The sequence below is a fragment of the Lissotriton vulgaris genome, chromosome 9, assembly GCF_964263255.1.
Source record: "Lissotriton vulgaris chromosome 9, aLisVul1.2, whole genome shotgun sequence".
Classification (NCBI taxonomy): Eukaryota; Metazoa; Chordata; class Amphibia; order Caudata; family Salamandridae; genus Lissotriton; species Lissotriton vulgaris.
This window is the reverse complement of record NC_141697.1, coordinates 21,206,829-21,232,576: the sequence shown is the minus strand read 5'-3', so window position 1 is coordinate 21,232,576 and position 25,748 is coordinate 21,206,829. Positions and strand designations below refer to the sequence as shown.

The 25,748-nt window shown below is 49.2% G+C and overlaps 1 protein-coding gene across 1 annotated transcript in view; it reads left to right on the top strand.

Moving 5' to 3' along the window:
* The window catches only part of SRP54 (signal recognition particle 54), a 135,334-nt gene that overhangs the window by 27,618 nt on the left and 81,968 nt on the right, over positions 1-25,748 (top strand). The window contains exons 2-3 of the mRNA XM_086936940.1: positions 22,020-22,127; positions 23,694-23,785. Coding sequence (XP_086793066.1) covers positions 22,050-22,127; positions 23,694-23,785 — 170 coding nt within the window. The 5' untranslated portion in view covers positions 22,020-22,049. The remainder of the gene's footprint in view (positions 1-22,019; positions 22,128-23,693; positions 23,786-25,748) is intronic.

Below are 25,748 nucleotides of genomic sequence, written 5' to 3'. Positions count from 1 at the left end.
GACTCCCTCGGGGTTGAGTTGAGAGAGGACTGCCCCAACGCCATGATCTGAGGCGTCCGTCTGGACTATGAATTCCCGGCTGTAGTCGGGGGGCCTGGAGCACGGGGGCGGTGCACATGGCGGTCTTTAACTTCTCGAAGGCCGCTTGACAGTCCGGAGTCCAGTTGACTGTTTTGGGGTTTTTCTTGGATGTGAGTTCTGTGAGGGGCCCCACAATGCTGCCATAGTCCTTTACAAACCGCCGGTAGTATCCGGTGAGCCCCAGGAAGGCTCGGACCTCGGTTTGGGTGACAGGTGGTTGCCAGAACTGGATGGCAGCGATCTTGAGCTGAAGGGGGCCACCAGACCGCTCCCCACTTAGTGTCCGAGGTAGGTCACGGACCCCTGGCCAATCTGGCATTTGCTGGCTTTGATGGTGAGGCCGGCCTGCTGGAGGGCGTGCAGGACTTCTCGGAGGTGGTGGAGGTGGTCTGCCCAGTGGGTGCTGTACACAGCAATATCGTCCAGGTAGGCGGCGCTGAATTCTTCGAGGCCCGCCAGTACCTGGTTCACGATTCGTTGGAAGGTAGCTGGAGCGTTTTTCATGCCGAATGGCATCACTTTGAAGTGGTAGTGGCCATCCGGGGTAGAGAATGCGGATCATTCTTGGGCCCTGGGGGTGAGGCCGATTTGCCAGTAGCCCGCGGTTAGATCGAAGATGCTCAGGTAGCGGGCAGCCCCCATGCGGTCAACCAGCTCATCCGCCCGGGGGATGGGGTGAGCGTCGGTTCTGGTAACGGCGTTCAGGCCCCGATAGTCCACACAGAACCGGAGCTCGGGGGCAGCGCCCGGGGCGGCAGCCTTGGGGACCAGTACGACTGGGCTGGCCCAGGATGGCTCGATTACTCCTAGCGCCAGCATTTTGGTGACTTCGTTCTGGATGCAGGCGCGCACCCGATCTGGCACCCGGTACGCCCTGTGTCGAATAGGTGGACTATCCCCGGTGTCTACGTCGTGAAGGCACCAGGGGGTGACCCCGGGGGTGAGGGAGAACAGGTTGGCAAATTGTAGCAGGAGAGCTCGGCAGTCTTGGCGTTGCTCCGGGGCCAAAGCGTCGGAGAGTCTGACCCCTTCCACTGAGCCATCCTGTTCACGGGTCCTCAGTAGGTCAGGGAGAGGCTCGGAGTCTTCCTCCGTCCCACTATCTGTTGCCATCAGTAGGCTGAGTTCCGAGCGTACGAAGTGGGGTTTGAGTCTGTTGGCGTGGAGGACCCTGAGGGGGTTCCGGGGGGACTCCATGTCGATCAGGTAGGTGACGGGGCCCTTGCGCTCTATCACCTTGAAGGGTCCTGTCCATTTGTCCTGCAGGGCACAGGGTTCGACCAGAGACATCACCCAGACTTGTTGTCCCGGTTCGAACTCGATGGAGGAGGCATGCTGATCGTACCATTTCTTCATGTCCTCCTGGCTGGCCTCAAGGTTGGCTTTGGAGAGCTCGCTGAATCGCCGGGTCTGGTTGCGGAGGGTCAGGAGATACTTATACACATCTGGAGGAGTCTTCTGGGGGGCCATCTCCCATCCTTCCTTGACCAGGCTGAGGGGACCCCGGACGGGGTGTCCGTACAGGAGCTCAAAGGGGCTGAAGCCGAGGGATTTCTGGGGGACTTCTCGATAGGCGAATAGGAGGCACGGGAGCAGCCCGTCTCATTGGCGACGTAGGGGCTCTTCCAGGCCCATGATCATTCCCTTGAGAGTGCGGTTAAACCGCTCGACCAGTCCATTTCCTTGCGGGTGATAAGGGGTCGTGAATTTGTAGGTGACCCCGCACTGTTGCCAGAGAGACCTCATGTACTTCGAGATAAAGTTCGTGCCCCTGTCGCTGACGACTTCCCGGGGGAAGCCCACTCGAGAGAAGATCCCCATCAGGGCTCGGCCTACCACGGGCGCTGTCACGGTTCGAAGGGGAATGGCCTCGGGATAGCGGGTGGCGTGGTCCACCAGGACCAGGATGAACCGGTGCCCCTGTGCCGTTCGGGGGTCCAGGGGCCCCACAATGTCTATTCCCACCCGTTCGAACGGGGTGGTGACGACGGGAAAGGGTTGCAAGGGTGCTTTGATCTAGCGGCCGCTCTTCCCGCTGGCCTGGCAGGTGGGGCAGGCCCGGCAGTGGTTGGAGACATCATTTCGCATTTTGGGCCAGTAGAAGTGAGTTACTAGGCGGTTGTACGTTTTGTCTTGCCCCAGGTGCCCAGCGAGGGGGACATCGTGTGCCAAGTTCAAAAGGAAGTCTCTGAAGCAGAGGGGTACTACCAGCACCCGACTGGCCCCCAGCTCAGCAATTCTTTGCTCACTGTAGAGCAGGTCATTGTCCCAATAAATCCAGTGGGCCCCTGAGGTGTCTCCTGTGCTCTGGGCGAGGGCTTGCTGCCGGAGTCCCTCGAGGGAGGGACAGGTTCTCTGCTCCTGTCGGAATTGTTCCTGGGTGGGACCACCCTCTTGACGCCACTGGGCCTGTTCGGGAAGGTCCTGGAGTCGAACGGGCCCTTCTTCGTTTTGTACGGGGGGATTGGCTCTCAGGGCGGCTCCCTCTGGGACGATCGGGGGAGGAGGCTCTGGCCATTCTGGTTCTTCGGGACTGGGGATGGCGCGGGCGGCCATGGACCGGGTCGTGATGCAGGCCCATTCAGGGAGGCCCAACATCCCCAGGTGCTCTCTTCTTTCGACGGCTGCCCAGGGTGAACTTTCGAGGTCGTTCCCCAGGAGGCAGTCCACAGGTGCATCATCGCGGACAGTCACTTTCAACATTCCGGACACTCCTCCCCACTCGAAGGGGACGCAGGCCATCCGACACAGGCTTTCTGAGTTGTCGGCTGACCGGACGGGGCAAAGGATGTTTGGCAAGATCTGATCCGGGGTCACCAGATGACAGCGGACTGCTGTCACACTGGCCCCGGTGTCGCGTAGGGCTTCAGCCCGGCGCCCATTAATGTTGACCCACTGGCTGTATTTCTGCGTATTGGCGGGTAGGGGGGCCAGCAGGATCATGTCTCTTTCCCCTAGGCTGACCAGGGACATGGCGGCTGGTTCCCACTCGGGCTGGTCGGCCTCGTACTCCTCAGGGTCTTCTGGGGTTTGCTCTTCCCCCAGGGCGGCGGCAGCGACCTGGCGGGGCATAGGGTTCTGGTTCTTCGGGCAATTAGGATCATTGGCGTAGTGGCCTGGTCGCTGGCATCGGTGGCAAGTAACGTTGGCCCGGAAACCTGGGCGCATCGGGGGGTTTCCCCTGCCGGCCGGGGGCGGGGCGTTGCTGGCGGGAGCCACCGAGACGGCGTCTCTGCCCCGACCCTGGCCTCCTCCTCCCCCTCGGGGGCGATGGGGTCCTTGGTTGGTTCTGTTCGGTTCGCTGGGCCCGTTTCGGGCAACTCGGGTGCTTTCCCATCGGTCAGCTTCGGCGGCGAGTTGCCGAGGTTCAGTCAGTTTACTGTCAAGGAGGTGCTGCCTGAGCTCGACAAAGCAATTGTTAGAAAGGTGCTCCCACACAATAAGGTCAAAGAGTTGCTTGTAAGTGGTCACCTTGCTGCCCTTGATCCACCCCTCGAGTGCTCGGCTGAAGAAGTTCACGTACTCCACCCAAGTTGTACCCGGGATCCGTTTGCAGTCGCGGAACCGCTGGCGGTACATCTCGGGCGTGAGTCCGTATTGAGTGAGGAGGGCGGCTTTCATGTGGTCGTAGGATGTCATCTGATGGTCCGGGAGTTGCAGCAGGGCGTCTCGCCCTTCGTTGACGAACCTCCACCATAACCCGGCTCCCCAGTCGCTCCGGGGAATCCGGTGGGAGGTCATGGCTACCTCCTAGGCTTTGAACCATTGCTGGATATCATCGTTCCGGTAATACTCTGACGACATCCTTGGGTATGTGGACTTTAGGGTCTGTAGTGGCAGGAGTGTTCGGGCGCTCGGGAACCCCGAGATCTTTGTTCTGTTTCCGAAGCTCTATTTCTTTTAGGTTGCGCTCATGTTCGTAGGCTAGCTTTTTCTCTTCTAACTCTCTCTGTCTTTGTTTCTCTTCCCGCTCCTCTCGGAGCCGCAAGTGTTCCAACGTTATTTTTTGTTCCGCCAATTTCAGTTCTCCATCCAAACGAAGTCGAGCCAGCTCCAATTCATGGAGCCTGCTTTTTTCCCGTTCTCGGATCTCCTCTGGGGAGAGACCCGATCTTCTTTCTTCCGTCGGAGTGGTGCTCGTTTCCGGTGCCTCGAGGCTTTGGTTTTGGGGTACGGCCGTACCCGTCTCTTCCCAAGATTCCAGGGCCTTTTTGAAGTCTTCTTTCGTGCTCAGTCCTGTGGTAGCAATGCCTATTTCTATGCAGAATTGCTTTAGTTCTCTATGGTTGTACTCTTCTAGTTTCTCTATCTGGAATTTTTCTGTGGTTCCGCTCTCTTTTGTTGTCATTGTGGTTGAGTCGTGGGGTGAGTTACTCTCTGTACGATTACGCGTTGGTTCGGATCGCGCCGCTGGCCACCAATGTTAGACGGAGACCCAGAGGGTCGGCCGAGTACAGGGGGAGAGGCCTCCGGTGAGGGCCGTCTCCGGCGATCGTACAGACAAGTAACTCCCCCCCCACAAATGGACACCACACAAGGATGCGATCTGCACACTTTATATAGGATTCTTGAGGCAAGGTTATCAACGATACAGTGGGGGCAGGACACGAGGATCCTCCCAATTCTAGTCTCTGTAAGGTAAGGGGTAGCGGGACAGTCTTGGTACCGGTCCGGTACAGGGGCGGCCAGAAGGAGCTCACAATCCTCGAGCTCAGGGGTCTGTAAGGTCGGGCCACGGCAGCGCCAGCAGGCTAGGATGATGGTTCTCGGCAAGGAGGGCCGCGGCAGCGCCAGCAGGCTAGGATGATAGTTCTCGGCAAGGAGGGCCGCGGCAGCGCCAGCAGGCTAGGATGACTTCACGTTGCAGAAGGCCGCGGCAGCGCCAGCAGGCAAGAGCAATGATTCACAAGGATGGGCCGCGGCAGCGCCAGCAGGTCCAGACGAAGATGCACGTTGCAGAGGGCCGCGGCAGCGCCAGCAGGCTTCGGAGAGGGTTGACAAGGCAAGGCTGCGGCAGCGCCAGCAGTCCGTCAGGGATGAGTTCTTCAAGGTGTCTCTCGACTCCAGGATACAACTGCCTTCCTGCTCTGGAGCGGCCCCAGTTATAGGTCTGGTCTCCTTTGATGTCCGGACCCTCGCGCTTGGAGGTCGGGAGGTCCGGGATGAGGGAGTCCAGACACCCAGCAGGGGGGTGGAGCCAGCGCCCGGGGAGGCCGGGGGCGATCGGCACCTGGCGGGGGAGAGCCATCGACACTCCTTTCTCCCATTGACCTGCCAAGTGGTCTCTTCACCTCCTGGGTGGATGGTGGTGCCTCGATGTCGGGGCCTGGCCAGGCCCAGGGTTGGGGTCGAGCTGAGGCCACGCGGCCTCGTGATGTAGTGTCCAAGATGGCGGCTGGGCCAGGGCAATGGTGCTGATGGAGGCCCGGGCCAGCCGCTACCGGGGTGTTCGGGAGCAGGCGTCCCGTTGGGGACGGGTTGCGGGTTGCCTCGGTGGGTTGCCGGGATGGTTCCTTCTGAGGATACAGGGAGAGCCGGATTCCGGGCCCTATCATGCGGGGAGGGAGCGGGCCTTCCACAAGGCCTGTCCAACACCGGGTATGCCACCATCCCACCTGCTTCAGCGCTCGCCGCCAGAGATCGAAGACAACCTGCGTCGCCATCGGCAAGGCCTGCGTTCCTTCGGTGCGTAAAGCAGCGCATGGAGCGTATGCGGCTCCATCAGTAGTCTTTCCAGCGCATCTCCTCTGTCCCCATACCACCATTCGTTTAGGACTAGGAGATTGGACGCTTGGTAATAGGATAAAACGTCTGAGGTCGCCAACCCCCCTCCGTATGTAGAGCGGAAGCAGGTGCGCAGCGCCACTCTAACGGAGCCACCTACCCAGAGGAACTGTCCCAGGATTGTGTTTACGCGCTTAAACCATGAAGGTTGGACCATGTATTGATGGTTCTGCAATTGATACAACAGTCTTGGCAGGGCCACCATTTTAAATATGACCGATCTGCCATAAATGGTCAGTGGCATGCGGGACCATATTTTAATATCTGCTTGTGTCCGTTCCCAAGCCGGTACTACATTGCGCTCCCATGCGATAGCTGGGATCTCGGTGAGAAACACCCCTAGGTATTTAATTCCTCTACTAGCCTTCTGGAGTTCCAATCCCCAGTCCCCAATCGTCGGACCCTGTCCTAGCACCCATAGAGTGGATTTGCGAGGGTTCATGTATAGGCCCGATGTCTCACCAAAAATCTGTAGGATGCGCATAAGACGAGGCCCCGATTTTATTAAGATCCGTGAGGAAAAACAGAAAGTCGTCCGCATACAGTGCGATACGGTCCGACAGATCACCGGTCCACTCGAAGCCCTTCATCTGCGCATCTATGCGGACCCAGGCGGCCAGAGGCTCTATAGCCAGGGCGAATAAGTAGGGCGAGAGGGGGCAACCCTGTCTGGTGCCCCTCTGGATGGGGAATCTCGAGGACACCGCCCCCGCCACCCTAACGGAGGCCGTGAGGTCAGTGTAAAGCAGTTTCACATATGAGAGAAACACCGGCCCTAAGTTCAGCCGCGACAGTAGCGAGAAGAGGTAAGTCCAACTGAGGGAGTCTAACGCCCTCCCTGTCCATGGGGGAAGGTGGCTGTTTTGAGGGAGATGTTCCTCATGGAGGTGCGTGAAGCACTAATCGTGGCTTTTTGTGGCTTGTAGATATGGTGGTGGCAGGGGTCTGTGGGCGTCCCGGAGTGGACTGCCTTCATTATTGCTGCAGTGCCCTCTATGGAATGAGGGTTCCATGCTGTCAGTTGGTAGTCTCAATTGATGAGGTTAGCAGGCTCGGAAGGTCGATGGGATGTGGCTGGGGTTCAAAGTTGCTGTATATCTTGGTGATTTGTTTTATTTGGGTTGAAGTTTGAGATGTTTGTAGAGTTATTGTGTCAGGGTGATTGTGTTAGTTGCAGCTGTTGGGTTGGTTAATTCCTTGATGATAGCAGTTGTTGGAGCTATATTGGGTCTGCTTCTTTAGAGGCTTTGGTTGTCTTTGCGGCCTCTGTACGGTCTGCAAAAAGAAAGTTTTTAACTGCGTTACAATCTTGTTTTTAGGTCTTGTCTGAGCCAGCGCATGCGCTGCAAGACATTTAGTAAGTGCGTTTTAGGTCTCGCGACCTATCGATGCGCGCAAGCGCATCGAGCGGAGCGAGAATTCATGTCGGCAAAACACAAGTCAAACCAAGGGCTTTCAGCCCCGCGGTTTTCTTGCAGTTCACGTGAATCACGTGAGCAAACATGCACGCGCATCGCATGCAAGCCCAGCCTCTCGCATTCCCAGGCTCTCCCGCCCCCATCCGGCATCAGGCACTCCTCCCACACCTCACGGACATCTGTTCAGCACGCGCATCGCATGCAAGCCCAGCCTCTCGCATTCCCAGGCTCTCCCGCCCCCATCCGGCATCAGGCACTCGTCCCACACCTCACGGACATCTGTTCCTTTCTCCTCCCCCTCCCCAGCCAGCTTCCCCCAGGACCCTGCTGCTTCACACCCTCATTGCCGCTCGGGCCCCCTCCCATGCCCGCCGTGTCGCATTTCTCCTCCCCCCCTACCCTTCTCTGCCTTGCCTTCCCTCCGTCTTGAATGAAACTAGCACTCTCGCCCGGAGCCAGGCTCGGCAGCCATACATTCCTGACATCCACTGTCTGGGCACCAACCGAGCATGTGGAGAGAGGGCTCGCCATCTACAACGCAATTTATGTGCTTTTTAATTTCCCAGCTGCCTCCACAATTCTTTATAATTATTAGCATCTTTCCGCGTGCAAATGTTGCCAGGGAGATTTTCCTTTCGTATTTGTTGAAAATAAAATGCTTTTCGAGTGAAAATGTTTTCCAAAATGCTAGATTTCACCGCTCGGTTGCTGTAACCCCAATAAACGAAACCCTTTTTTTTTTTTTTTTAGAATAGTGACCACTGCAGGAAAATAAACTGTGCACTACAAAGATGCAGAAGCACTGCACGTTTAAACGAAAAGTAGCAGTCATTTTTTGTTTTGTGATGCGCTGTAAAATACACCGGTTTCCAAACAGAGGTGAGGCGGTGGCTAGGGCACGAGTTGACATTCCTGAGTGTCGTTTTTACAGCATTGATTTACATAGACCTCGGATGACAGAAGATTAGACCACTCACATGCAGAGTGAAGGGAATCGATTTTGAACGTTTGATCTATTCATGTCCCCCTCGTTTATTATCTATCAAGGTGCATAAATAATTCGAAGAGGAGGACGCCAACAAGCATAAATTCATTTACTAATGGACAGTGCACACAGCTCTCAACATGTCGGCATTTTATCACGTAACAGGGGGTAATTAAAGTACACTAACATCCTTGGATACATAATGATCATGAAGAGCAAGATTAACAACATCACTTTCTTTGTATTCCCGCCTAACTGAAATATAGCGCTTCACAGAATTCTGCTGGTCTTCTAGGCCCTCACCTCCCGATCGTCCGCTTGTCTTTATTTGTTTTGTTTCTGGCGCGGATCGCGTTCCTGGAGGTCACCTGATCTGATTAGTGTGTCCGTCTCAGTGAAGCACCTTCACATGCCTCGCGCCACTCATGGGTACAGGCAGGCCTTTGGGCACGGCGCCCAATTAGGCAATCCAGGTGAGAGGCCTCTATTCCCATCCAAACGCAACTCCAACTGATAGGCCTTGCATGACTCACAAATGTAGCGCTACTCCACTCGAGAGGCTGTGCATTACTTCCCATCGGAGCGCTACTCCAGCTGAGAGGCCTTGCACCACACCCAAATGCAGCGCGACTCCACTCGAGAGGCCGTGCATCACTCCCATTGCAGCAGGGCTCCAGCTGAGAGGCTCTGCACCACTCCCAAATGCAGCGCTACTCCACTCGAGAGGCCGTGCATCACTCCCATTGCAGCAGGGCTCCAGCTGAGAGGCTCTGCACCACTCCCAAATGCAGCGCTACTCCACTCGAAAGGCCATGCATCTATTCCCATTACAGCGCTACTCCAGCTGAGAGGCCTTACACCACACCCAAATGCAGTACTGCTTCATGCTGAGAGGCCCTGCACCACTTCCCTTTCCAGGTCGTCGTCCTGCGGAAAAGCTCTGCACTGCTTCCCGACCAGCTGAGAGGACGTGCACACTTCCATTCCGGGTTTATCCCCAGCTGAGAGGCCCTGCTTTACTTCTCATTCGAGCTCTATGGTCAGCCAAGAGGCCCTGAAATACTTCGACTCCAGCTGTACCTCACTGACAAACAATGCATAACTTCATTGCAATTTCCCTCTCAGCCAAGAGGCCCGCATCGCTAACTAATCATCTTCCTCCAGCTGAGAGGCCCTGCACCACTTCCGCTCCATTTTCTATTGTCAACTGAGGTCAATCCATCATTTCTTTTCCGTCTCTGCATGTAGCCAAGAGGCCTCACATCCTTTGTATTCCTGTTTTATCCCAGAGCTCACCCTGCCGCTAACCCACTCCGTTCTTTCTCTGAAGTCACTCCCTTCCTTCACCTCCACTTTCTTCCCTACCCATTCCGCTCTTTCTCACCCTTCGAGGACAGACCCTCTTTTTATGCCTCTTTCTTAGCCTAGCTTGGTTTCTCTTCCCTCGACCTCCCTTGTCAGATTCCCAAAACACACTCACATAATTTTTTTGGTGCATTCAAGTGTTGTGCATCAATGCATCAAAGTCAATTTTTTTTGGGGGGGGGGGGGTTTAGGGGGGCGTAGCTATGCAGCGTGCATCGTGGCTAAAAACAATTGGCAAGGCCATTAAGTACAAAAAGTGAGAACTATTGGCTTTGCCAATGTTTGTTCCCTCAAGGTATTTTGCGAAGGGGTGCCTCATTTTGGAGCACGTTATCCTTGTAAAAAGACCCAGAAGTTTACTCTTTAGTGGGGGTACTATGCATGCAGGGAGACTGTACTTCGTAGACAACAGGGAATATTTCAGTGATGCTGGCTTGGTGAAATGTGTAGGAATTTAGTTTGTGCTCGAAACTGTTTTTAATTTGCATTTACTCAGGCAGTAATTTCCAGCTTACATCGTAACTGTAACTGTCTATAAGAAATGTCATGCAAGGTGCAACAGCATACAAAACAAGCACTGGCGTTGCCAATAGGTCTTGCAGTAGGAAAGTTGGAGCTATTACAATTGCAAATAACAATGCCTTTTATTTTTGTTTTCATTTTAAAAACATAAAGGGCTTTGTCATTTACAAAACCAATAGCTCCAACTTTCCTACTGCGAGACCTATTGGCAACGCCAGTGCTTGTTTTAAAGTGCTACCAGAGGCTTTTGCTGGCCTCATGCTTGCGTTCACGCGCACAGCCATCATCTGTCTTTCCTCCTGCCATCTGTCTTTCCTCCGTTTACGGGTCATTAAGTGCATCGTTATTGCGATCACTTTTGCGGCTGTGTCACTTTTTCACGTCAGCGCTGCCAATGCTTGTTCCTTATTTCATGCATGTTGAATAGCGCACTATTCACGAAGCCCTGGCATCTGCCCTGGCAGCAGTTGGGCTCTTAAATGTACCAGGAATTACCATAGCCAGTGTGGGAAGCAATGCCTAACAGTCAGGACACTTAACAGATGTAACATATCTTGTCATTCTTCTCAACAGCTGTCAATCACCAGCACATACCGAACTCGACTCCCCCGAGGTCAGCCTCGCAGAGACCACTCAGCAGGAAGCTTGGTGTGACAGGCTACCTGGGAAAGATTGGCTTCTGAAACCTACACCCAGAGGCCTGGGCCTAAACAAACAACCAGGGAGGCAGAGTGCCCTCCCCTCATTAGTTTACTTGTGCTCACGGCTCTATTGGGCTGCTGCACAATGGCGGGTACAATGGAATTAGCATCCAATTTGTATCAATTCCCCGTGGCCTGAAGCAGCCTGTGTTAACTCCTTCGTTTGCCGCTGTTAAAGAAACGCCAAGCCTCTCTTGCGTTCTCAGACGAGGACAAAGACATGTTATACTCGACTCCCTCAAAAGAGATGAGAACGCTAAGCTGTCTCGCTCAAGCTTGGTGTTTTAAAAAAATTTTTTTTTAACCTTTCGATGCTTGATTGACAATACCCGGGAGACGTCACAGCGCCCGTGGCCGCCATTGTGTTTTTCTCTGTCCAGTTGAACTGTCCCAGACGCTCTTCTTCAGGTGTTCCAAAGAGCTGTCACCCCACCCAAATGACGGCCTCGTGTGGAGCTGGCGTGTCCAGCATTTTAGCATCCGCTGGTTTGCAATGGTGCAATGTATTTGCGATGCATACAAATGTGCATACGCAATACTGCTTGTGTGTTTCACCAAATGAAAAAATATTGATTTCAGTAAGCTCATACTGTCAACACAGAATTCACCTAAAATTGACGCATTACCCTTTATGCACGCCTTTAAACAAATAGCGAGAATAAAGGTGTAAGGAGGGGCTTTCTTGTAATTGTAAGAAAGATCGGTAGGTAGCTTCAGCAAATGGAAAAAGTGTGAATCTTTCACATGAACAAATTCACCACCGAACGCTAAGGAGACTAGACACAGCTACTGTTAAAAAATGTTCGTACTGTTAAGACAAAAGCATCAATTATTGCTGCATATCACTTGTATCATTTTTAAATTAATGCTTATAGTTTTTTCTCAAATATTGCGTGTTCTAACGCACTGCTGCAATATTTTTTTTTAAATATCTTACTTTGTGCAAATATGACATTAGTGCCATGCTGTGCAATTTTGTCAACCCTGCTGTACATGTTGGCTGTGCCTGGACCAATTATTCCAGTGCCCATGGCCATATATGACTTTATATTTGTTTCAGACTATGTCTGAGAAGAGTGCAGCTTTGCGCATTCACAGGTAGCAAGCAGACTCTTGTGAAATATGGACCCATATTTATAGCTTTACTTGGGCTCTCATGACATGCAGCCCAATGCAAAAGTTAGTGTCCATTTACTTAATGTTGCAACTATCGTCTGGATCGCTAAATTACGTTGTGTCAATGAGTTCCTGTGTAAACTCTCGTAAATTTGAACCTTAGTAAAGTGCATGTTCGTGAAGGAGAATTACATCACTGACCAACAAAAATGCATGAGAATGTAAAATGAGAACGAAGGAGTAAAGTGTATGTAACATGTGTATGCGGATGATTCGCAGATTATCTTTTCCCTTACCAACTCAGAGTCTTCATCCCCCTCTGTGCTGAAACTAGGTCTTCAGGAAGTCTTCAGCTGGATGTCAACGAACCAGCTGAAGCTCAATGGGGAGAAGACGGAGATTCTTCTCCTGGGGAAAAATAGAGATCTGTGGCATGACATCCATTGGCCGCCATCTTTGGGTGCTTTCCCCATCCCGGCTACCCAGGTTAAAAATTTAGGGGTGTGTATCGATGACTCTTTATCGATGAAACAGCAGGTTAACAAAGTGGCTGGTACTTGCTTCATGATCCTTAAATGGCTGCGGAAGATTATCTGGATGCTGCCTGTGGATACCCAGAAGACCGTAGTCAATGCACTAATTACATCTAGGCTTGACTATGGTAACATCTTATACCTGGGTTCCAATTTAGCCGTAATTAGGCGGCTGCAGCTGGTCCAGAACTCCGCAGCCAGGTTGTTGTGTAAGATCCCTAGGACAGCAAGGATCTCGAAGCACCTTAGAGACCTACATTGGCTGAAGGTTGAGAACCGGGTCCGTTTAAGGCCTTGACTTACATGTTTAAGATCAGGGCAGGAACCGCACCAAAATATCTGCAAAAATTGGTCAGGCCCCATGTTCCTGTACGCAATCTCCGTTCTTTAAATGGAGCAATTTTTGTGGTTCCCAGATTTAAACTGGCCCGAGTGGGGGGGAAATCTTTCTCCCATTTGGGACCAGTTCTTTGGAACTCCCTCCCTTTAGCCCTACGCAAAGAGGACAACTTCGCTAGTTTTAATAAATAACTGTGGTCTTTGACAGTTGCTGCTCTTCTGTGTTTCGATCTCTCAGCCCTGGCGCCGGGAAACCCTTTGTGGGTATCTGCGCGCATTACAAGTGCAAAAAATAAATAAATAAATAAACGTGTGTGGAATTCAGTATAATGGCATAAAAGTTGATATGGACTTAATTAATGGTGATAAAAGCGTACTTTCTTTACTGTATCCAACACTGTTAAAGTTCACTAGCCTAGCTCGTGCGGATACGCGCACGTGCATGTGCACTTGCACAGCCACAAGCTTTCAGCGCGCTATCACTTTCACTTTTGCCGCTGCTGCTTCGCGCGCACCACACGCATGCTTTTAAAAAATTTCCCGCGCTTCCTCCGCCCTCTTTTCTCAATCTTAACTGCGCGCTCTTTGGTTAAAAGTTTGTCTCATCAGTAAATTTGCCTGCCTCTGTGATCTTCTCTCTGTGCACTTAGCTGATCTGCTTTGCCCCACACTTCACTTTGTAGCCTGCTCACTCCTAAATCCTTGATTTCCCAGTGTCTCTTTTTACTTCACCAGTCTTCTTCAGTGTCTATATGAGCGCGTACCACTCGCGGGCTTTTCCTTTTTTTTTTTTTTTTTTAAATTCCCGTGCTTCCTCCGCCCTCTTTTCTCAATCTTCCCTCCCCTTCCTGGAACAACTGTGCGCTCTTCTGAACAGAGCACTGTGGGTTCAGCTACTGCTGCGTGTTTGCTGTGCGCTGACTTGGTGTGCACCAGATGGGTCTCGTAGCCAGGGCCAGTCGGGGCTCATGCCAGCTCCCTCTCTTTTCAGAGTCAAAGAAACATGCATTAGCCCGCAGGCGGTCAGAATAGATGGTTAGCTGGGTGAAGAGGATAAAAACTCACTTGTCTGCCATGCTGGCGGGCGACTGTCGATAGACTGTGCAACTGCTGAGCAGCGCTCTGCCTGGATCTGCCTCAGTGTACGGGTCAGCCCTCTTCATCCAGTGGTCCATTCACATTTTACTTTTGTCCGTCAGAGCATACTGCTTGAGGCATTCAGTGACAGCAATTTGCTTGGTCAAATGCCCATAAATAACTGAAAAGGGGTGTTCTAAAGTTCCAGAGTTGCGGGCCACTGATCTATATTTTTGTTTGCCTTTTTTTTTTTTTTTTTTACATTGCATATGTTTGGGAAGTATTACATTTGTGAAAATGGAATGCTTTTAAAGGCCAAACATTTTGGCTTTGCCATAGTTTGTTCAGTTTTGTAGCAGTGTTAATGACCTACTGTACTCCACATAGTTACAGGGTGGTCCTCTCCTATACTTTACAGCCTTTCTGATGACCGTTATGTGGGAGGTATGACAAAAATGTTATTTCAGCAGTTCTTGTCCATTACTTTTACTGGGGTCAACAATTTGCCATTTACGCATACCCTGTACATTTCTGAATAGACTTAAATGTCTCTGGGCACTTAAGCAGTCCAAGCTGATGCAAAAATGTTGGATCCTGAATACTACTGTGAAAAAAATCATTGGTTTGGCTTGTTTGACGAGTGGAACTTTGTTATCCCATTTCTGAGACTGTCTCAGCGCTTTGTTCAAAGGTTTCTGGGCAGCAGACCTGTTCTACGATTACCTTTTGTGAGGGCGGCTTTGCTTTATTATGCTCCCTGTTTTGACCTCGGTGTTGGCTGCAGAACGTTATGACTAAATTAAAGTTTTAGTAAAACTGCATCCTTGCGGTTCACTTTTCACTTGCTGGGCAGGCAGAGAAGACTTGCATGTGCAGTTCATTTTATGACCATAACTTTTACTGTGTGCATTTCCTTTGCCCCTGGATTGCGTTCATCTTTACAAAGTGATGCTAAAGGGTCCAGATGATAAACTAAACAAGCATTGACATAGCCAATAGGTCTCGCTTTTGGGACCTATATGCTATGCCAATGCTTGTTTTATTCTAGGGTAGATTATTTTTTAGGTCTCGCCTGAGCCAGCTCATGCGTTGCCCTGCGAGACAGTAAGTAAGTGGGTTTTCAAAGTTCTACCAGAGGCTTTTGCTGGCCTCAGGCTTGTGGTTATGTATGCATAGCCGCCATCTACCTTTCTTTCATGGCTCATTAAGCCTTACAGCATGCTCCTCCACCCCTTGCTCTCTCCATTTGTAACACGCTTTCATTTTCCCACGCTGCCAACACTCCAACTCCGAGTCGGCACCGCACGTCTACTCCACCTGTACCACCACTACCAACTCTCCAACATGTCATGTGGTAACAAAGACTTCCGCAGACTGTGGGTGGTCACTCAGTGGGAAGGTGGTGCTGCACTTTTCAGGGCTCCCACAGACTCCATCCCTTTGACATCTTCTCTTCCCACGGGAGCCATTCCCGTTTGACGCATGCGCTGTTTGTCCCAAGTTTCCAGGGTACTACAGGGAGAGGGATGCATTGCGTTCTTCGATGAACTCTTTTTGCTCTGCATAATTGTCACATGGTTTGAAAATACAGTTTGATGTGCAAGGCTATAAATCCACGCGGCCGCGGTAGTAACATTAACCTTGAATTGCTCTCTAATGGTTTTCATGTCAGCACACCCCTCTCCTGTTGCTCTCCTCGTCTGCGCCTGTTCTTGTGGCTTGTTTGCAAGTGTGATCCCGCTTTCCCCAGAATGCTGTGCGCTGCCCGATTTAATAAAGCAGACATTACCCCCTCTAACTTCATTTTCAGATTTATGGCTTGGAATTAAGCATTCCCTTGTAAGCTTTCTGCTGCTCACATGGCTTCCTCATCACAGCATGGCACAACGGTTCTGAGAAGCCATTCATTATCTCAAATGGCCTATTTTGATTACACATTTTGTAGTTTTGCATAAAAATTACAGCTATATAATGTGCATATGGGTTAGTGCGATCAAACAACAAGGTGTCTGCTTCCTGTGAAGTGTGCAGTTGTGCTACATGTTTGAAACTGCTGCTGGCTAAACGTGTGAATAGCCTTCCCGTGGCTCTCGTGAGCCACTGATGCACTCAGCTTGTACAGTAAATAAACAGGTTAATTTCATATTCATGGCAAGTTTCAATCCATTGGTGATGCAAGTGAATAAAGTACATCAGAAACTAATTTGTAACTTGAAAGTATGTAAATTTCCTCATGTAACAGTCTTGGTTGTAATGCAACGCGCTTTGACACCTTTGGGTAAAGTCAGCGCTATATAAAACTGCATTAAATAAATAATTCAGGGAGGGTTGTGACACAACTATTTATTTTAGGGTCACCAACATTGGATTATCATAGGTGTCACGTGGCAGTCTCGGTACTTCATTGCAGGGTATTTTTGACCACACCCACTTTACCGTCCATAAAATACAGTCATAAAACAGACTCTCGTCTGGACCAGGCTCATCGACTTCCTGTGTGAAGGACCCCAAGCTCTGTCGGCACTGTTAGCCCGTTCTTTGAATGGAAATGTACAAGTGTTGGGCCCTAATAACACAAACACTGGTGAAGGTCCCTGTAGGCAGCCTTGCCTCAATATTGATCACGGGTCGCCAATGCTAGTCATTGATCCCGGAGAAATTCTACTTTGAATTTAGTATGTACGCCAAGAACACAAAAATAATTTTGAGGAGTTGTACGGTTGTCTTGCACAGCAGCGCGACTTTTTTTGGTTTGCATTTGCAGCGCGATTTCATTTTCACACACTGCCAACTCAGTCGCCGCCGCACGTCTACTCCACCTGTACGATCACTACCAACTATCCAACCTGTCGTGTGGTAACTAGTTTCTCCACACCAGTAATTCCAAAGAATACCACCGTAGATTGCTTTTCCGTACCAATTTCAGTTGAAGCTCATCATGTCGCAGCCGGGGGGGACCCCTCCCCCCTTCGCGTAACTGTCTCTTTCACTAAAGGAAGGCATGCTGTGCGGAACTAGTGCACCAATTCTACCCCCCTCGTTAGACCCACTAGCTGCACACTTCTCGCTTTACTCTTGGAGAAGCCGCCCACTTTTAAATTACTTTAACCATCTCAGACTTGAAATAACCGATATCTACAAGATGCCTGCCCCCCCACCACCAAAGCTTTTGCCAGGTGTGACCTACTATACCCCGCCCAAACGTATGCTATACGACACAGCAACACCCAGCCTCGGTCTCTTCTTTAATTATCCCACTCATCCAGGAGGGACAAAGACACAGAGAGCAGCCCTGCTACAATTGCTGAAGGGGCATCTGTTTTTACATCTGAGGGAGCCCTGCAGACTGTCACTGAACTGGGATATCTGGTCCTCGGCGGGCCTGTTTTACACTGCTGTACAACAGAGCTTAAACACATTGTCAAAGCCAATAGCTCTGGAAAAACACTTATAAGATCCCAAAGGCGAGACCTATTGGCTATGCCAATGCTTGACTTTAAAGGACACCTCGAAATCTGAGGTGGTTGGCTCTCTAATAGCGCTCTGGTGTTTCAGATAGTTGCCATGTCTTTCGGTTTTTAGATGCATGTCTTTGGTTTAATGTACAGTTTTGTATTTTGTTTACCTTGGTAGGTTTGGTTTCTGTGGTTTGGTGTCCATTGCTTCAATATATAATACTTCAGGCCTCAGGTTGACAGATAGCTGTGTAGACCTCCTTAGTATGCCTGGATGAAATTTCTGTTATGCCAGCATAATTGCATGTAATTTCACGTTAAGCTTGTAACCCGTATTACGCTATTACACCACATCTCATAATTATGGACCGTTGACAGCAAACATAAGCACATGGTAACAACGTGAGCGACCAGCATGCAAGTGGCTGATTTTTGCAGCACAAACCGCATCCTAGCATCCAGAACTGTAGTGTGAATGCATGTCGCACTAATACAGTGTAAATATCATTTTGATTTTCTCCAAATTTCGCATAATTATGTTAATGCAAACTACGCAGATTTTGAACAGCCCGTTTCTTTAGTCTCTCACATCAGTAACTCAGATCTTGTGCTGAGTATCAAAGTTTTTAGCCAGTACGAGTATATGCTTCACATTTACATTCCTAAATCCTCCCATACCCGACGCTACTTGGTCTATAGCCTGGCGAGCAACCCTGTAACTACAGTATTAACTGTTCCGACACTTATTGGTTGTCAATTCGTTTTAAAACAATTCGGTTTGCTTTTCTTGTACCAGCATAATACTTTTCTTAAACTGTTAAATGTTTACCAGTTGTTTAAAGTTCATTGGTATTTGCCAGAAGTGCGGTTCACCTACACTCAGTTAATACTTCTCAACCTCATCCTCCAAAGTAACATAGTAAAGACCGTTACCATCCTTTAAAGTTGAGGTAGACATGTGTACAGAAACTGGACCTTTGTGTGGGTATGCAGAATAAGGGTAGCATTGTAACCGTTTTACTGGCCTCTTAAATGGTAAATCTGTCTATATTTCCCAGCTGAAGCACATTTTTCTTTGTATCAGTCTGTACCCCAATGCCCAGTTTTGCGAAATGGCAAGGAGAATTGTTAGTTTAGTAGCAAGTGCCTTCTGTATGGTGTTCGCTATCTGCCTGCTCTCTTGTGGAAATGACCAAACAATAATTGCACTATTCAGCAGTGTACTTCAACCAAACTGTTTTGTACGTCTGAGAGTCCCAAGGTTCAGATCTTTGGGATTGTTTCAAAAGCATCCATCATCGTGCTCATATCTGGATTCAAACCTGGCACATTTCGGCAGAAATTGAAAAGTGGGCAGCCTGGTTCTGTATCACTATCAAGAACCCACTTCTGTTCCAAGAAAGAACTTGTCACTGACATAAGCAAGTTTTGGCTGCTTCATATTGGCATGAAACTATAAAACCTACGAGTCCATTTACACTGGTAACAAGCTGATCAATTCATATCTTTTTTGGGAGGGGGCAGGAGGCGGGGGGGGCTTTTTGCTTGCCATAAAATCCGTGAAGCCTAGCAAGGCTCCCCGCCCAGATGGCACCCCACTGTCATGTTATGAGAATGGTTTGGGCCTTTTATTATAACCGTAGGAGCAATTGTTCTGTTTTTTTTTTTTTATTACAGAACATGAGTGTTTCACCCATTTGATGGAGAGTGCAGAAATTACTATTATTGCAAGGGCAGGAAAAACCCCTGGGGGGTTTGCATCCTATCTCACTCTTAAACATTTTTACTAAGTGTCCCCAATAGATTAGACCAGATGATCCCCCCCTCACTGGTCGAAGCTGACCAGGAGTTCATACAGGATAGGCAAGGGTCTAGCAGTGTACGCAGAGTGGGACACATGATTGAGAAGGCGAAACTGAATGGGATCCCAACTTTACTAGTAACCCTTGATACAGAAAAAGCATTTGATAGAGTAAGTTGGGGATTATGAAAGAGGTGCTATCGATAATTAAGATGGGGCCTAGAATGAAGGTGTGGGAACTTCCCTCAGCCGTCGGATGCCCTGACAGAATACACTTGGGGAAAGGCACAAGGTAAAAGGTTGCTTCTGCCCCTGCTTTTGTTAGCCCCACTTGCTTTTGCTATTAGAGGTGCCGTTGGAATTCGTGGTGTGAAATGTTTCATGGTCAAATGCGAGATAAGTCTGATTTTAGATGACTTTGACCAAGCCTCGGGTTTGTGCGATAAAGTTGCAGAAATCTGAAATCCCTAATATATCTACCAGTGAATCACCTACAGGTATTGAGCGTGCTCACCCGGTTAGCTTGGACCAAGAAGTCTCATCACATGTTAGGCCTAAGTATCTCTAATAGTGCCTCTGACTGGATGGGACTTAATTGCCCCCACCTGAAATCACAGATATTCTCTAATCTGACACATTGGAGTGGCCTGTTTGCATCCTGGTTAGTCAGGATCAATGTTGGTATAATGAGCATCCCTCCCTACAGCCATCCTACATCACTGGCGATATGGGATAGATGAGCAGCAAAGGTGGACTGATGACTTTCCCATCGCTGTACACCCCCATACATAATTACCCACAATTACCTCCTGCCCTAGAAGGCAGGCAGCTCACTAGCTGGAGAGACAGTGGAAGGTTAGTATTAAAAGATATGATCACAGGACCCACAATTAACTCATTTCATGATTGCAAGAGAGATGGTGGTGGTGTCTGAACTTGATAGTCCTACATATGCACAGTTGAAACACTGGGCACTAAACGCTGATAGTAAAGCTGCAGCGATTAGACCAATCATGCCATTTGAAAAATACCGGTCTATTTATGATTTCACACAGAGGTTGACATCCACTTTGTATTTCATAATCCCCATTGGTATGAGCCCACCAGAGAAATTGAAATTTGAGACAGTGGAAGCGGAAACTGTGGACAGAGTTTAAGTAGCAAACACGAGCTAGGAGCTGTGCCCCTGCGTTCAGGGACATACATTGCCTGCTCCATAGAGAAACCAAGTAGAAAATGTGCGTGAGGTGACATTTGAAACCAGATAGGCCAAGACTTATGTTTCCTAACATCTCTGATAGTTGCTTATGGTGCATGAAGATGTTGGTATGATATTGTGGAGCTTATTGAACATTCAAACATTCTGGAAGGAGGTGTTGATCCAAATTTACAGAATACTGGAATATGTGTGACCCGCAACCCTGAGGTCGTTCCACGGTTGGAGCCCTTAGTGGCCCGAGCAGGATGGGAGTGAGCATTGTGGTGATCGGGCAATGCTGGGAGCTTCAAAGCGTCTCATCACCAGATCTGGAGGGAAAAAGGATCCCCAAAAGGGTAGTTGTGTGTAGTGCTTTTGGGAAAACATTGCCACGAGCAGACGCACAGCTTGTTTGAAAAAACTTGGGTCTGGTTATTAAGTATTTCACGTCCTTATCCATGCAGTCTGATTCCCCACTGAAATTAAGAGCCTTGGATCTATTAGAAAAGTGTTCTCCAGTGCCAGACCACGCAGAAGTTTATTCACATGATCGCAAGCCAAGGGAGACCCTTGTAGGGTTTGTGGTGAGGTGGCTGTGTGTAGCACTGTAACCCTGTGGGACAAGATAACTGACACCGGTCTTACATAGGATTGGACTTCGAGACACCGTGAAATGTGAGAGATGTGGTGTGGACCCGGCATGGTTTCTCCACATGATATAGCTATGTCTCGACGTAGCCAATTTTTGGATGGCTGTCTTTCAGAAACTTGGAGAAATCACGGGGTGCCCCAGAATCCAGACCCAATGTTGGCTCTATTGGATTTTTCAGAACATATACGCAAGGGTGTTGGGCGCCTCGTAGAGATGGGGTTATTGATTGCTAAGCGGGTGGTAGCAATAAATTGGGTCAGACGTCACCCCACCATAGCGCAATGGTCCTGTGAGGTGTTATTTTGTAATACTCAATCTGAGTTATTTACTCCCTCCTAAAAGCCGCCCCAAGAACTTCTGGAGCCTATACCAGGATTATCTAACGAGTAAGGAGTAAATCGAGCATTTGGGCAATGAGTTCCCTCCCCTCCCCTTCCCGTGGGAATACCCTATGAGACATACATGATACAACAATGATCTCGCCTTAGGAGCTGTGCTTCTCAGTTCTGTCTACATATAAGGCGGTGGTAAGTCGGCACTGGGTCACACCCTGCACTTAGTCTACACACAGAGTTGCCGTGCATCATCATCTGACTCCTCCAAACGTGTTGGAAACAGGTCTTCAGGGTCTGATAGCTTCCTTTCACTGTATTGACTTACGCCTTTGTACACCTGTAATATATGTATGTTTCTTCTGTCACTGTAATTACACTGTGACAGATTCTTATTGTTATTCTTTTGCAATGGCGTTAATTGCACTGTTTCTTTTGTGTGAAAAATTCAATGAATATTTTAAAAACAAAAAAAATTGTGACACAAGTCACTTGCCATTGTTCATAGGATTGCCCTTAGTACAATACAGTAAATTTATGTTTTTACATGCATGCAGGAGCAAAGTGTTGAAGCTTGTCATTTTATCCGAGCTCATGTGTATGAAGCAATTTTACATTTTAATGACACTAAATGAAGTGTTTTTTTCTTCCTTTCACCAGACTAGCGTGAGTGACTGAGAAGCAGCCAAGATGGTGTTGGCCGATCTAGGGAGGAAAATCACCTCCGCGCTACGCTCCCTGAGCAATGCTACCATTATCAATGAAGAGGTAATCACAGTGCAGGGGGTATTTGGTGACTGATTTCACGTCCTGCGGCATCTTACCTCTGGCATGGGGTCTGTACTTGATCTCCAGTCACCCCATGCTACTTGGGCTCCTTCGTATACAAGTAGTGCCCAGGGGAGTGAGCGATCAATGCCTCAATCTTGCCTCCTACAGAGCAATGCGGAGACTTAAGACTGAATCGTTCTTGGATTGCGTTGCATTCTCTATCTTTGTGCAGTGCTGGTCTTTGGATAGTTCATATTTTAAGCTGTCTCTGTCGCTCTCTCTCTCTGCCGCTCTCTCTCTCTGCCGCTCTCTCTCTCTGCCGCTCTCTCTCTCTCTGTCGCTCTCTCTCTCTGTCGCTCTCTCTCTCTGTCGCTCTCTCTCTCTGTCGCTCTCTCTCTCTGTCGCTCTCTCTCTCTGTCGCTCTCTCTCTCTCTGTCGCTCTCTCTCTCTCTGTCGCTCTCTCTCTCTCTGTCGCTCTCTCTCTCTCTGTCGCTCTCTCTCTCTCTGTCGCTCTCTCTCTCTCTGTCGCTCTCTCTCTCTCTGTCGCTCTCTCTCTCTGTCGCTCTCTCTCTGTCGCTCTCTCTCTCTGTCGCTCTGTCTCTCTGTCTCGCTCTCTCTGTCGCTCTGTCTCTCTCTCTCTTTCGCTCTGTCTCTCTCTCTCTTTCGCTCTCTCTCTCTTTCGCTCTCTCTCTCTTTCGCTCTGTCTCTCTCTCTCTTTCGCTCTGTCTCTCTCTCTCTTTCGCTCTGTCTCTCTCTCTCTTTCGCTCTGTCTCTCTCTCTCTTTCGCTCTGTCTCTCTCTCTTTCGCTCTGTCTCTCTCTCTCTTTCGCTCTGTCTCGCTCTCTCTGTCTCTGTCGCTCTCTCTGTCTCTGTCGCTCTCTCTCTCTGTCTCTCTCTCTGTCTCTCTGTCGCTCTCTCTGTCTGTCGCTCTCTCTGTCTGTCGCTCTCTCTGTCTGTCGCTCTCTCTGTCTCTGTCGCTCTCTCTGTCTCTGTCGCTCTCTCTGTCTCTGTCGCTCTCTCTGTCTCTGTCGCTCTCTCTGTCTGTCGCTCTCTCTGTCTCCCTCACCCTCCAACCCCCTCCCTCTCACTCACTCAGCCTGGGTGGTCTCTCAAACCCTTGAACCTTTCCATTACCTCAATTAGATCTTTCCCCCAAATAATCCAGCAGCTTAACTAAAGAATTTACCCTTCTCCCCCACCCCCATCTTCTCCCCCTCCCAAAAAAAGTGTTTTAGTCTCTCCCTCACCTTCTTGCTGCTCGACACACATCCTTTAGTCTTGAACTCCTTGTAAGTTTGGTTTCGTAAAACCTAGTCTCGTATCTTCAGCTCTGTTTTATGGGGCTTACCGTGGCTTTCTAGGGGGAGGTGGGGGAAGACCACCATTGTCCTTGCATTATGTTGAGCTCGAAATGAACTTGGTGCTTTTGTTTCCCCATGGTTAGAGTCCATGTAGGGTTTCTTGAGCATTGTACATTTTCATTCAAACGTACAATTCTGCCATTTATTGCTCCTCCTGCTGCAGTATTTGTAGCCTCTTGCTTTGACATGTGCTTGTTCTGCAGGTGCTGGGGGCGATGCTCAAGGAGGTCTGCACGGCTCTCTTAGAAGCGGATGTCAACATTAAGCTGGTGAAGCAGCTCCGAGAAAATGTCAAGTAAGAGCTTACAGTGACATGTGGATGGGAGAGGTCAGAGAAACATGCTTGGTACATGCTGGAGAGTGTGGGGTACACATGCATTGTGTGTGTTTGAGGGTGTAGACCATGTGTGCCTGAGAGTATTGTGTGTGTCGTTGTGGCACAGGCTGAGTTTGTCGTGTAAGTGTGCTTCATTCTAGCTTGTGTTGAAGGCCACTCACACTGTAGTCTCTCTGAGCGTTCCAACAGAAGGAACAACAAATTGGATCATATGAAATGGTTGACGAGCTGAAAAAAGAAGCAGTCTTATATATTCATTGATCACAATAGGCGCTTCCCCAAAGGTGCAAGTGATCGTTGAGACGTGGGAACCCCAAGTCTGGTTCCAGCATTGTAGTCGCTCCCCGGGATCAGAACCATTTCCATTGGTGGGAAGTTTGTGTAAAGCTGTGCCATTTCCAAAATGCATTTACTTTATGTGTAGTTTTTCAGAATTATCCCGGAACCCAAAGTGCTCTCAAGGATGCACAAGCAGAATTTAGGATCAACTACTAATGTGGAACAAGCACAAGGTTGAATATATGCTCAGGCTTCTGTGATCGTGCTGATGTGAGCATTGTTGAAGCAAACTTGTAAATGTATTATTATAGGTCTCCATTAAACTGACCTTTAGTGCATTCCATCTAAAGTTAAAGCTATTAAGAAGGTGTGACTACATATCAGTAGTACATACACTGCAGTATAATAAATGTTTATCAGTTGAGAGGTGTACACACTTGTTACATAATTATAGTAGAGCAGTGATGTAATAAAAACATGTTAAAGAACAAGTGGAAAAATATGAATACTGTAGCACATCCTGTTATATAATTACTTTACCTTTTGAGGCATGTTTTCATCTAACTGTGCATGTTTTAAATTTCAAATATGGATGAACAGTGAAAATCAGGCAATTTGGGTAAACAATTGTTTTGGACCCACTCGCCCACCCCTTCCCCCAGCTTCAATGAGCATTTGTAGGTGTTCATCAGGACTATATCCATTTTCCCCTCAGTGCTTATCACACAGGTGAGACATGCCTAGAAAACAGAAAGACACCCAATATTTAATTAGTTAGAAACTACAGGTTATTGCAAAACAGCAAGCAGCAAAGCAAACTTACCAAAGTCCTTTCAACTGACCAGTGCTCTCAATATAAATTAGTCAGTTGGATTCAAGATCAAAACTGTGATTAACACAGCACTTTAAAGGGAATATATAAACATGATGGAGCATTTAGTTGTATACATCCGTATCAATTGACACAACACTGCTCACTGTCTGTGGATAAGGCCTGAGCTGAGAGCCATGTGAGAGCAGCCGTGGTCAACAATTTGAATGTAATTTTCCATTTGGTCATTAAGAGAATCAATTGCTCACCTCTACAGAGAAGTGTGGCTCAGGGGTTAGAGGCGGCAGACCCGGAAGCTGAGATCGGCCATGGACCAGGGTTCAATTCCCGCCTTGGCGGGTCTTGGGATAAAAAATTCCACGGACTCGATAATTCTCGCTCCGGTGCCTTCTCGACTCACGGGTTCACACTCTGCGACTCTGGGCAATAGCTTGCTTAATCTCCACAACGGCCCCTCGCGGCGGGATGCCTGGCTTTCACCTTGTGGATACCCTGCCGGGGTTATCTCACAGGGAAATACCAGGACGGGTTCCCTAAGCAAGCGCCGGGAAACCCACTGCGGGTAGCTGTGCGCTATATAAGCTCAAATACATTTACATTTACAGAGGTGCTACTTCTGTATTTTGTACAAAACCAGTTAAAGTAGTTCTGCAGTCAGGGTACTATACAGCACCAGGATGAAAAAATCTTTGGTTTATATCTATGAAATAAAACACAAAGGTTGGGGTTTATTGTCCAGTGGTGGCAACTAGGGAAAGGATTTAGGGGTGGGGGGACGGATATTAGAAGAAAAGAAAAAGAAAGAAAAGA